Below are 14,388 nucleotides of genomic sequence, written 5' to 3'. Positions count from 1 at the left end.
ATCTTCTTTAATAGAAAAATGATAAACGAATTATATTGTTTAATTGACAATGATGCTTGTGCATCAGTGCTTTTAACCAAGCTGTTGCAATTTGTTGTGGTGAAATTTTGTTAATGGACCCATTCCTTTAGTTTATTTATTTGCCAACAGCAGATAATAGCGCTGAATACATGGCATATAGTTGTATTTACAGTTTGATTAAACAATGTTTTGAAAGTTTAGTGAGTCTATGACTTGTAGCAACAATGGAGAGAGAAAAATTTGAATTTTATAAGCGATGATTTCTTAGTTCTGTTGTGAAAATGCGCTTTAAAAGGTTTAAATGTTGTGTATTGACCTCACGTGTGATTGTCGGATGTGACATCCAGTCTTATACTTAAATAATGTGGGAACATTTCGTGATTTATAGCAATAGGCGGGATCGTTTTTATATGTCTGGAGACGCCATGACACGAAGATGTAGTTGTAACAAACGTATTATTAATGCTCTATTTATATTGTTCTTCACATCACTTGTATGTAATGTTGCTGGTAAGTAGTTATCTGAATTGAGTGAGCCCTCGCAATATGTCGCACTTGGCTTTTTAATTATGTAGCTAACATAATTGTTATAAAAATAGTCGGCTTAGAGCATATCCTTAAAAGTGGGTGGGTCTCCACTATTGTTGTTATGAACTGCCTGTCGTAGATTAGTTTTGTCTTGTAAGGTTTGGGAGTTTAGCTCTTTCGTTAATTCTGCTATTATTGTCTTAAAAACATATCCTAAGACATGTTAGGTTTGACTTTTTAGGTTATGAAATTAGTAATGTCTGTTTTGTATTTATTTCGTGTATATTGTTGATGTTAGCCAATATCTACGTAGTTAAAAGTGCTTTCGAAATGGATTAATTGTGACATTTCAGGCACGTAACCAATGTTGCATATTAATATAGGGTTATTTTTCTAGTATAGGTGCTCTTCTAAAATAAAAAAAATTTGAAGTTTCAGAAATGGTGTTTTTTAGTACTTATATAGTGATAATTTAATAGTTTCCTTTAGATAATAAAGATATATCCTTTTACAATGAATAATTTTCACTTGTGTGTGTATTTTTGCATTTCATTATGTTACATTTGACAAATCAAAAATTTGAGCTGGCTAGTCTGTTGTGTAGAAATGGTGCCAGGTAAAATTCCTTAAACTGTGGGAGAAGTATTTATTAATTTTATTATTTTTAACATTGTTATTAACTATTTTAGGCTCTTTGAGGTAAAAATTACGACAGTGGAAGGTTTGATGCATTAAGTTACCTACATTATGACTCCAGGAACGTTATAAATTTGATAATTTTTTTTCAATTGGGTTTGTTATTTTGAGAACATGTTCGATTAAGCTTCTTAAAATGTTCGTAGCTGTTCGGGATTTTGAATTTGAATCCATGCCAGTGTCAAATCTAATGCTATGATAAATTTGATTTTCCATACTCTAATTTTTTTTTTCTGTGATCAGAAATTTATTCAGCATTCACAGCAGTTTTGTCTTATTGCATAATGGTATTTTCTGCAGTCTGAATGGTTTGTGTTTCTGGGTATTTATCGGGGGCTGTGAATCAGCTATGTGGCGCGTGTTACCTGGGCATTTTTGAATTTTTTAGATTATGTTGACATTTGTTTCATGAAATTTTGGTTGGTCACGAGGTGCTTTCATGTGAGGTGATGTGTGTAGAGAGTGGGGTGGTTAATGAGTTCGCACACAGCTTATTTTTTTGATATCAACAGATGACAGTAAATTCCTTTTGGTACGAGAATTATGTACTTCTTCAAACCGCTCTGAGCAGTGGGCGAATGCTACAAAGATAATGCCGCTACTGGCCACGTTGGCAGTATTACCCCGCCGAGTAACATATTTTTGCTAGCCTCCTATGTGTAACTATAGGAGGTGTATTGTCACTGCTTTTAATTTGTGTGTCCCTTTAGACTTCTAATTTAAAGTTATTTTTTGGTAAAAATTCAATTAAAATTTTTATTTCAAGCCTCTGAAAACAGATTTTGTGATCAAATTTGTCTAAAACTTAATTGTCATTTGTAGCTTATGCTTAGATTTTTGTTCAGAAGACATCAGACTAATAAAAAAAAATTTTTTTACATTAAAATAAATTGTTTTCTTGAAACAGGCTGTTTAAAATGTACTGATCACTGTTTGCTCTAAAATGAAAATGGGAGAGTGAGTGATCACATGCTGCTTACAGTACCTACCCATATTATGGTAGCTTTCATTGTTTGAAAGCAGATTTTTTTCTTATAAAACATATAGTTTATGTTGTAGGATTGTTTTCAAACTTACTCTCTGACTATATATATTTTAAAAATTTATACAGTAGGAAAATAATTTTTTTTTCCATACTTACAATGTCTTCCTAAAATGCATTACATCTAGTGCTTATGAATCAAGTTTATCAATTTTTTGGGTGTAATATTTTAATGTTCAGTATGCCAAGGGTACACCGAGGGTGGACATTCAAATTCACTGAAGAGTGAATCAGAAAGTGGGAGATAAAATGTAGAATGTATTGGATTTTGACATGGCCTGAGTTTTGCCTGTTTTTTCTTTGAAACATTGTGGATACCACAAAGAGATTCACTCACAATTTACTTTATGGATATACACTCCATTATGACTTATGTACCAAGTTATTTTTTGGGGACATTTACTGTATAGTAAAAAATTTTGATGCATTGGAATTATTCTAGTCATGGATATGATTTCTATCCATGTTGTAATCTTTAGTGAAACTTTGATTAACCATCACAGTCTGCACCAGGGCTGTGATGGGTAACTGAACAGATGAAAAACAGAAATCTCTTAATGCATATATATGTACAGTACCATGATTTCATTGCAAGCGTAGGACGACAATGAAAAAAATCTTTTCAACGTAAACAATACATACATATTGTATTTAACTTTACGAAATTATCAATATAAATTTCAATACATACAGTAGTAATGTACAGAAATGTTTTGTAATACAGTACATACATATTGATGTTGCTGGGGCCATTATTATTATCCCTAAGTCAAGATTCTTTGATGGCATGTCATAGTCACTTTTTTTTTTATGAAAAAATGTTACGTTTACCAATAAAGGTTTGCCATCCCTGGCCAGTAATATACCACAGTTGCTTGCGACAATCTATGACATTTGTATCACAAATGCCTTCTTGCCAAAATGATTCTTGTACGAATATACACACACAATATATTTGGTTTGGTAAACTCCTCATTTATTCAACATTACAAAATACTGTTTTAGATACAAAATAATTAAATGATACTTTATTAACATGGTCATTGTAATTGTTTCGTATGCATATTCTCAGCAGAAACTGTAAAGTGAAACTTCATGGGGGCATAACTCACCATGCTGATTATTCCATTTTCTTGTCATTTAAATTATTTAACTGCTTTTACTGTAAATTTATTACAGTAGCTCTTGAATTTTATGTTATGTCTAAAATTTTTCAAACATATTTACTAAATGTTACGTAATAGCAGTAAAAAGTCATGCAAGCGATCATAAATATGATCATTATTGTGAACTTTTATACCTGGTCAGACGTAAAATGGAAGAGTTGCTATAATAAATTTTCAGAATTATGCTTTAATATTTCTTAATTGTTTACTTCTTCCCGATGGCCCACCTTTGGTGAGTCAGCAAACAGCACATACCCTAATTATTGACGTGACAACGTCTAAAAAATCTATGACGCCGGCTGCATGCACAAAAAAGTGTCCCGTAATGCACATTGTACCGTTACGCTGTGTCCCGTTATGCTCATTGTACGCTTGCGCTGCATCTATCTCTCTTCCACTCGATTGGAACAACCATCGATTTGACTTTTTCGAGGCACATTAAACTTTAAACACTCCCATTTGTTTCCTACTTTTCCTATCATTGACCTATCCTTAACATAATAACACAGATTGGAAGAAGTTAAATAGCAAACATGTATGAAAGTTATAATTAAAATAATCTGTTCGTTAAAGTAATAAACATATTTGAATTAATGAGTGCAAATAAAAGTAAATTTATCAATTAAATTGTAGATTTCATTTCACTCCTTCTTTGTATCCATACAAAATAGTGATAATTCAATAAAAATGATTCAATTTTATTCATAACAGTATGCAATCATTTCATCAATGTTTTGTTATGACGTTGCCACGTTTAACTATCGTCCTTAAACCAAATTTACAGACAACCAATGTTTTTTATACTGTAATTATTTTATAGTCAATTTTGGTCATCCACTGCAAGTATATTTTAGCATGAATATGTGATTTTCTTCTGTCCATGACAAAGTTGGTCTTGTTACAGTCAGGCATTTTAATTAAGCATTCATTAATGTATGTAGTAGATTATGATGCAAGGAAAAAACCTCGGCAATATTTAACTATATCAAGTAATGATTTCTTAAGCTGGAGAGTTAGTGCATTGCATCAAGGTGTGTGGGAAGCCCACAATACTATGGAGTGTAATGTGTGTTATTATTTTTAATAGCATTGTATCTTTCCTGCCAGGTTCTGCTCTTTAAGATAGCCGCTGTACAAAAATTACAGAACTTCCTGTGGGATATATTTTATTATATTTATTATTTGCCAACAACTTTGACAAATTTTTCACAATTTAGTCAGATATTACATAAATCTTACCTCTAAAATGTGAATACATCTACTTACTATTTTTTCATAAGCATAATACTATACTTAATCATAAATATTTATTTGTGTCACTTGTAAAGCTAACTTGGCAGCAAGGGTCTTCTTACTCAGCAAGCAAGCAAGGTGCCTTGACATTTACAAGAACACATCTCTTAACAAACAAAAAAAAAATTATTACTTTTTATTAAACCAATGAATATTTTAGTTATAATCTAAAAAAATACCAAGTAATTGTTGATTAGGTTTTTTGTATTTATCTCTCCTTTTTTTAAAAAAAATGTAAAGTTTGCTGAATGGCCGCTCTTGCTGCATATTCAGTTGTGGGTTTAGATAATGGAAAAATTGAAAAATTGTGTGTCGTGTTTTGTATTACATTATGTGTTCAATACCGCTGTGAGAACTTTGTAACAAGTCACAATTATACCCAGCTAAGACGATGAATGTTCCTTGATCAAATAAAATCACTTGAAAAATATCTCGACGACTTTCGCATGTAGTGAGCTGTAAAATTCTATTTATGACTGTTAATGACTTGAAACTATAAATTATAACTATCAAATAAAAAGTTTGAAATTAATTTAAACATTTATTCTTCTCTCGAATGATTATAATTACATATTACTGAGCTGCAGTTATGGCATGACCTCTCGGCCCTGCCATGACATAATGACTGAACGAAACAAAGGCTAGTATAAAACCCTTAGGAAAATAATTTTACTTTCTTGCTTTACAGCCTTGCTATTGGTGTTACATATTATTCTTACATCTACTATTCAGTGATTCCCCTGTTTGAGAGTTTTCCCTAGTTCTGTCAATGTCTCTGTCTTTCTCTTACGCAGGATGCGATAACATATCGTCTTATCATTTCAGCGGCGATGTGTCACAGCACATCTTTCTTTCTTTTTACACCTACCACCGTCCTATGTTATAAAAATGCCACAAACACGCTATAAACTCCATACATAAAATCATCATTATAAAAAGAATATTTAAATGCAATAAAATACTGAAAATCACACTTACATACTCAGTAACCCAGCCAACCAAGTGAAAACCAGTAAAATTGTAGTAAAAAGGCATTTTGAAAAAAAGTAATTAAATGTCAAAATGAATTACAAAAATATTATTAAAATTTAACTACAAGTTTTAAAAAACTAGGTCACAATGACCTTGAAGCTGGGTCATTCCATGTCAGTTCAACCACACCATGACACCCACCGTCTCAGATTTTGACGAAACTTGGCATGGTTGTTCTATTCATTGATGTAAGTAACCATACTAATTTGTTTTGCTCTATCTCGAATGGTTTAGATTTTACAGCCCCTTAAAGTTTATGGATTATTGGCATTTTAATCATCTGGCCGCCGTTAATTAGATGTGTTGTCCGATGGAAAAAAATTTATATTTTTTTTATTCACTAACCATTTTGTCTGAAAAAAATTTTATGTTTGGATCAATGTAGCAGGAATAATATAAAAAATGAACAAAACTACTAAGTGTTTATTTGGAACCATAAAAAAATCTCAAAGTGTAATTTTTATGATTATCGAAACAAAATGTAGAGTTTTACGGAAAATGGTAAATCTCATAAAGGGAAAAGGATAATCCTGAAATCTCTGTTTTGTTTTTGTTCTAAAAGATATGTTCTACCACATTAAACAGTAAGATTCGTGTTTTTTTTACTCCTTTGATAATTTTTTTCACTTCAAAACACAAAAATGAGTTAATTATTTAATTTTGATTAAAAAGCTGCTTTGGCCGCTATTTGCCTGCCTGTGTTTCTGAATTATATACAGATGATTAAAATACCATATTTTCCTTTTGGTATCCCACACACCTTTTTATAAAATAAATTACCTTACTTGCTGCTTCCTGTCTCCCATGCTGTCAAATCCTGCATTCCTGCCATGACATCAACCTGTTCCCTTTACACTCACAAATACGAACAGAACTGACCTCAGTAATGAGATTGCAGTTCAATTTAAATATAATTATTAAATTACACTACATAAAACATTAGTGTGTTTACTTACACATGCAATACTCCTATGTTATTAAGGCTTATAGTTCTTGCGGTTGTAACACTGGTAGGTCATTGTATTTCAAAATTTTTCTAGATTGTCAAATTTTGATTGGATATTTGTCATACATTCTTGTGAAAACTGATAGATTCTTCCAGTCATTGTTTTTGGCGGTTCCACCATAGCAATAATATGAGGAATGGGCACAGCACATGTATCTTCTTTCTTGGGCCAAAAAAAGGATGGTGATGGTCCGCGGGGATGAAGAAACTGGACCGTGACATCTTTTTGTTCAGCATTTATTTCATTCACCATGCCAAAGTACCAGAAGCTGTCATAAACACAAGCAATAAAACATCCAGGGTACAAATCTTTTCACGAGATAGTTTTGCTGAATGCTAAATAAATTAAAAATAATAGCTGCTTTTTCATCCTTGCTAATTCTTCGAGCCTCAATTGTTTGTGAATCATTTTGTGGCTGAAAGTTGTGAAATGATCTTGTCCCTGGAAGAGTTTGAACATCTTTGAAGCGACTTTCCATAGCAAGACGAGTCAATTTAACTGCTTCTTTAGTAATAAAATGGAAACTGATATTTTCAGTTCTGGTCTTGCAGAAGTCAAACAGTTCAGCCACTGTTATAATTTGTTTTTCCAGAGGTCGTTTAAGACTTTCCCTCCGAGCTATGCGTTTTACAGTACCCCCTAATTCGTCGCATTTCGTTTTGCCATGGCTGGTCGCAAAAAATGACCACTGAGCTCTCAGTAAAAAATCTCTCATGTAGACACAGGTTTATGAAGTTGTATTTATTTTTATATTGTGCTGCACACCCATCACTAAAGTAATGAATCTCTTTAATGTGTGGGTGGTTCTCTTTTAAAAAGGCAGTCATAGTTTTTTGGATTTCGTACACCATACTTACATCATGTTTGAGGTCATCAGATATGATTCAAAAAGGTAGAACAAGCTTTTTGCCAGTTGCATCCTTTCAGTGAATGATTACAGGATGAATAGTGCATGAATCTGAGGTCCAGTGGTAACCTTGGGCTTCCTCTTGTATCGTGAAAGCATAATTTTCACTGAAGTCCATTGAAATTACAGCTACATTGGAAAGAACTGTTTCCTTCAAAATTTTAAAAGTAGATGCTTGTGATTTGGCAATGTAAGAATGAGGTATTAATTTGTTGAGTTTTTCAACTAATGTTTCTATAAATTCAACAACAGAGCTGGAACACCTTATTTCAGTTCGCTGTGGAAACCCACTGACTGAACTCAATAACGTCTTCATTGTCATATTCTTCAAACTTTGTCTGTAAAAAATGGACAAGGTTATCTTTTGATAAAAATTTGTCACAATGCCTTAACATACATTCTCTTGTTGCTCCTTCACAAACCATGAGCAATATCAGTTCTTTGTAATCTTCCTCTATACGGCTCCATGAATCAATAAAATAACATTCTGGTGTATTGTGCACACGCATACTAAGTGTGTGCCACTAGCATACCTGCCAACTTTGGCCAGTCCAAATGAGGGAGGTTTTTTAGTGGAGTAAATACTTGTTCCTCCAATAAAGCGGGGGGTCCGGGGGCTCTCCCCCGGGAAAATGTTGTTTTGAAGACGCAAAATAGTGCTTTTAAGCATATTTCCAAGTAAAAATTATAAAAAACAGCTGGTTGAAATTGTAATATTTTTATTGGGCTAGTTGCTATTTTTAAGAATTGTCTGCACGTGCCTACTGTGGAGAGTTCAAAAGAGAAAGATTTTCCCATTTACAAAATATAGGGTAGGCAGGGCCACAAAAAGAGGGCATAGTACGTGCACACCATATAAAAACAAATTAAAAATTTACTCATCTTTAACATGCGTTAATTCTAGATTGTTAAATTTTTTCCCCCAATTTTCAATCAACATCTTTAAGTTTCTTGATATTTACTATGCCTAAATAAGTCCTATGTCATTATCAATATTTTATATAAATTTACCACTTTACAAAATTCAGCATGTTCACCTTTCCTCGATTGCAAAATGCACGGAAATTCGTCACTGAATGTCTTCTTGTACACAGCAAGATACTTCACTGTAGGCTTACTTAGCGCCATTTCTATTAAATCCCTATTGCGGAGTAGACCTACAACTAAACAAAAATACTCATCACGCAACTGCTTCAAAAATAATATTTTTATGAATACACCGTTGAATAAATCCAAAGACTATAATGCTAACTCTACACTTTGTCTGTGAGCACAGACGCGAACAAAGGTGAATTTGTTCGGGCACAAACTAACAATTCACACATAGCCGGCTTACAAACCGAAGAGAATTTGGGCACGAATGTAAACAGTGGTATCATAAACTCATTAATTCAGTCCGTCTTTATTTAAAACCACCACCACCACCGAAAACACAGTTTTCAATGTTGACAACACACGCCATCTTGGAAAACAAATGAAACCTTTTTCTGGTTGGCTAACAAACACCAATGACAAACGTGTACCAAAACAGCTCCCATAATTATCGTAAATAATGTTTCTTTCTACGCTTAACCAAGAGTTTTAGCCGACAATTGTGGGCATTGAGGCTATTAAAATAACCACACGCTATGGTACGAACCGTAGTTACTAAACGCTTGTACGGAATAATGGTACAAACATATTAATACTATAAATTTATGGCATTAAAAACTTCAAGAGAAACAGAACCAAAAAGCGGGAGATTTGAATGACAAATCGGGAGGGCGGGAGAAAGGTTATAAAATCGGGAGTCTCCTGCCTAAAGCGGGAGGGTTGGCAGGTATGCACTAGAGGCAGCTAAAATGCACCATTTAGGTCTCAAGAACATAATTTTGAAAAACCTATTTTCAAATGAGGATGCTCCCATTTAAAACTTGAGTATAGCTCAGAAAGATTACACAAAATCAAACGCTTTCTCTCATATACCTTTTTTCCTATACTCACGACATCCTTTATCCCTGGCAGAATTCTACAATGTTCATCACTCTGATAAAATTGTTTCACTAAATCAATAGTTTCAAAGCTTAGCTGTTTCCCTTGCTTAGGGTCTGGTTTGCCTAAAAAAAAACCTTGTCTTTAAACACACGTTGAGCCTTACGAACAGAATAATCAGATGTGTTAAAAGTTTATTTTATTTTTTTTCTTGACCACAACAGAGAAGCTGGTATTGTCAACATTTGAAAGCGTTTTTTTTCTTGATGCACCTATAATTTCCTTTTTAATAATGTTCACTGGTTTATCCATGTCTTCACTGTTTTGCAACATACTTTTTTCCAACAAGTTTTTTTCTTCTGGTAGATCAACTTCAAGAACAGTTTCAATTTTTGATTTTACTTTTTCATGAACTTTTTGTAGCTTTTCTTTAGCATAACTTTATTTGCTATGATGACCAAGTGCATGTAATTTCATTGGTGAACATCCAATTTCATGAAAGGAAGAATTTAGCTCGTCAATTACACATCCCAATAATTGACCACACAAGAGAATTTTTTTTGCATTGCATTTTCTGGGGAAGAAAATAAAACACCTAGGTAATTGCTTGTGTGCTTGAAAAATACTTTATTTATTTCTGCATTCACTGAAATATTTACAATAAACAAAAGTCCTGGGTATAAGTTCCCTCCATCTCTTTAAATATTACGTGTCGTTTTTGCCCAGTGGTTGACCAGGCATGTCTAGAGAATGACCATTTCCCACCCAGTAATTGACCATTTTAGTTTTCATTGCAATTTTATGCCCTTATATAATCAAAACTGTAATGTAACAAGTACATAAATACACTTACATAATATGACAACAAAACATTAAAAAAAAAACTTTAATTAACTTAGATCACCCTACAATATATATTTTTCATACATAAATACAGAAAATTAGTAATTGCCCTGTGAATTACAAAAAAAAATACATGACCTTAGTAAAAAACTATTTAGATTGGCTCTCACACTTTGCACAGTGTTGTGTGAAGGTTCATTAAAATATTTGCACAGTTACAAACAGGAAGAACATGAGTGTTTTAATGTTGATTTTACACTCATGCTTACACACCACTTAACAAAGGTTGGCAATTGGCTTTGAAAATTTATACTTGATACGATCACCCACTGTTATAATTTGAGGCATTTCAAGTTTTTTTAGAATCTGTTTTTTTTCTACAACACTGACATCTTTATCATTTACTTTGAATACTGTCCCAATCTCATTACATGAATTCAAAGCCATAACCTCGATTTCCCCACAAAGAGTGTTTTGAACAATACATAACTTACATATTTATGAGAAACTTTTTTCCCTGGAAAAGACACCAAAACAAAGTCTCCTTTACTGTAGTCTTTTAAGTCAACAGTCATTGGAAGTACGTAGTTCTCGTCTTGCAGCAGTAGGCTTTATGTATTCCATCTCTTCTTCGGTGTCAGTCTCGTTGTATTCACTTTCCCCACTTTCAACCCATTCCTCTGCGTCGGTTTCAGAACTACTGTCCTTGCAAATTTTAGATTTCTTCTTTTTTGTTGCATTTTTGGGTTTTGCCTTCAATTCTTGTTTTTGTTTTCGTAACATTTCCCTTTTCTTTTTCTTTTCTTCTTGTTCATCTTTTAGCTTTTCTTTCTCTTGCCAATATGACAACCACTTCTGAGATGTTGCTGCATGTGGCAGCCTCTCTTTTTTTATTCGTTTTGTGGATTTTTGAGGGGATTCAGTAGGCCATAAGACATGGTACAGAAAACTGGGGCTCACTGAATGGTCACTAATAACACAATGGCGTTTTGGAGTTGTACGTTGCTCATTTTGACTGGGCTCGGATGTGTCCAAGTTCTCATTTGGCTGGTCTAGAAATGTGTTGCAGTTTGTGAAAGCCTCGGTTTCTCCAATATTTTCCAATCGAGAATCTTTGGAAGTCGTAGGTTGAACATCAAGAGACACATCTCTGAAGCTGGAGTTTTCAGAATTTATGCAATCTTCTGACCCAACATATCTCAACCGCAATTTCTTCCATACATCAAATAGCTCTTTGGCAGAATCTTCCCCAGTCCAGCCAGTAGGAAAACTCTTTCTGAATTCTTCTGCTCTTTCAGGTTTCATAACCGACTCGAAGTACAGTAAATTTTCAATTTTAAACTCTGTAGGTTTTATGATGGTATTCCCTTCACTTCCGACAACTCTTGTTTCATGTGTCATACATTTTTGATAGTCGATAGCATTGGCATCAAAAGGAAAAATACCACATTTTCGGAAGCCATTTTTTACAGTTTCTTCTGTAACTTGGCTAACAGCAGTTTCTAATAAAGAGCCAAACATAGCTCTTGTCAGTGCCCTGTTATTGTTGTTTTTCTTCCAATTATACACAACATGTTTCCAGTTATTTTTAAGTGACCTAAAAACCGACACATCTGCTGGTTGCAAAATGTGTGTAGCATTTGGCAACAATGCAAAGAGTAAAATCCCATTATCTTTACAAAATTTTGACACATTATAAGTCAAGTGTGATCGGTGACCATCAATAAGGAATAAAATAGGAAATTTTATATTTTTCCTTTTGAGGAAAGGAAGAAATGTATTACACACATAACCATAAAATGTTTGACCAGTCATCCACCCTGACTTTGATCTTCCAGCTACCCACTCTGGATTCAGACCCCGCACTACTTCAGCAGGAATGCGTTCATATGGATATATTATCATTGGGGGCAAAATACTGCCATTTGCACTAAGGGTCATCAAAACCGTTAAGCATTCTTTGTCGGGGCCACTTTTCACTTCATACATTTCCTTCATTCCTTTAGGCCCAAGTACCAGACCAGTTTTCGGATTGGTCAAGAAACCAGACTCATCCGAATTATAAATTCTTTCTGGCATTTGTAGTATCCAAAGCATTTTCGTTCATCAAGTATTCATTCAACTCATTATGCCATTGTCTAATACTCTGTTCTGTCACATGTGCTCTTCCTAAATTTATGCTTTCTGCATGACGTTGACAAATATCAGGATGTCTCTTTAAGAATAGGTTGAACCATTTCTCACCAGGTACTTGGTTTTTAAAGGTTCGTTGTCTGCTATCATTTGCTATAATTTCCCCAACGGTTTCTACTAGTGCTCTTTTGTTTAAAGGAATACCCTTCTTAGCATTTGCCATTATCCATCTACATAAAATATTTTCCTCTTGTGGTGTCAAAATTGTAGGAGGCCCCATTCTCCTAGCAACAGGAACTTTTTCATTTTGTTTATTAATGTAGAGTGAGGTACATTGTACTTTCTTTCAGCTTCCCTTATTTTGCCACCATCCCTTACAAACTGAAGAGCTTCCCTTAAGTCATCTTTAGAGTACTTAAAGAAAGATTTTTTTACCTGTTTTGCAGCCATTTTCAGTGACAGTCATTGGAATGCCAACTGGAAAAAAAATAATTTTTTCAGTATTTGTGATTTGTAAGCACAGTTATTTAAAATGCTGGAATGAACATCCATCCTAATCGCTAATACTGAAATAGATGATTGATTATTATGGATTACGATGTAGGTAAAGAACACATCCTGGACATGCTGCCTAGCAAATAAATTTCATAGCCTTTTATACTATATATTTATTTATATACTAATAGGCCTACACACAAATGAATTTTATATTTAATAACATCGGTAAAAGCAACATTTTTTAAAAATTTATTTTTAAATGCAAATGAAAATATTAAGTATATAGCCATTAGTTGACCAGTAAACAGCCAATAATTGACCACATGGTCAACCATTAGAATGAAAAGGTTTTCTGGTGTTATTTTTTGTTGGTAAGATCAAGTATGAAATATTATGGAGCTATGAACTTTAAATAATCAAATATTGGTGAAAGACCAAAAAACCTAGTAATTGACCAAAATGGTCAATCAGTGGTCAACTGTACTTTTATTGTAACCACTAATTGACCACTTAGGTTTTTAGGTTAAGGTCACTACTACTAATGGTTTTGACACAAACATTGTATGACTCTTTGTACATTTTTCTTCATTACTCAATAAAAACATACATAAATACATCAATTATAAAATAAGATGGTAATGGATAAATGTTACTGGTGCATCCTTACCTGGCTTATTGCATGAGGGCTCCTCTAAGTGAGCATGTGCTGTAAGAAAATTCAAGATGGCTCTGCAGACACGCATCTTTTTCCTGTCAAGTTATTTTGTTTCCTGTTCATTTATTGGTAGCATAGAAACATCTGGAACCAGTCAGAATTGTTCTGTCTTCATTTACATATCTAATATTTTTATTTAAAACTGGAAATGGTCAACCACTGGTGGGTGGTCAACTATTAGCACATCTACCCTATTTTTTTGAAGTTGGTTTAGTTCATCTCTAAATTTTAGTCCTATATCCTTTGTTTGTCCATTCTCGTGCTCATCATTACTTTCAACCTTGTCAGCTTCGTTATCTTTTAAAAGTTTATTCCTGCAAAATGCACAAAGTTTCTGACCAGGTTTAACCTTGTACCCTTTTGATAAGATGATTCTACTCTGTTGTACAGTTAAAACATGAAGTGCTTTTTTAATAACAGTTTTATGTCTTTTGAAAGGATCACAACACACCTTTTGTAAAAATTCATACTTCTTTTAAAACACACTTTCATGGTGAAGGCAAACAGTTGTTAACTTGTTGGATTCACATCTTAAT

General features: G+C 33.4%; 1 protein-coding gene across 2 annotated transcripts in view; it reads left to right on the top strand.

Moving 5' to 3' along the window:
* Positions 1-212: 212 nt before the first annotated feature.
* Positions 213-14,388, top strand: part of LOC134529080 (tyrosine-protein phosphatase 69D) — a 112,778-nt gene continuing 98,602 nt past the window's right edge. Inside the window, exon 1 of one of the 2 annotated variants that reach the window (XM_063362787.1) lies at positions 213-531. In XM_063362787.1, the coding sequence (XP_063218857.1) occupies positions 384-531 (148 nt within the window). In that variant the 5' untranslated portion in view covers positions 213-383. The remainder of the gene's footprint in view (positions 532-14,388) is intronic. The other variant, XM_063362788.1, reaches the window with a different exon arrangement.

This window comes from Bacillus rossius, chromosome 2 (assembly GCF_032445375.1).
Source record: "Bacillus rossius redtenbacheri isolate Brsri chromosome 2, Brsri_v3, whole genome shotgun sequence".
NCBI classification, from domain to species: domain Eukaryota; kingdom Metazoa; phylum Arthropoda; class Insecta; order Phasmatodea; family Bacillidae; genus Bacillus; species Bacillus rossius.
The sequence above is the reverse complement of the archived record's forward strand: the minus strand, read 5'-3'. Positions and strand labels throughout refer to the sequence as shown.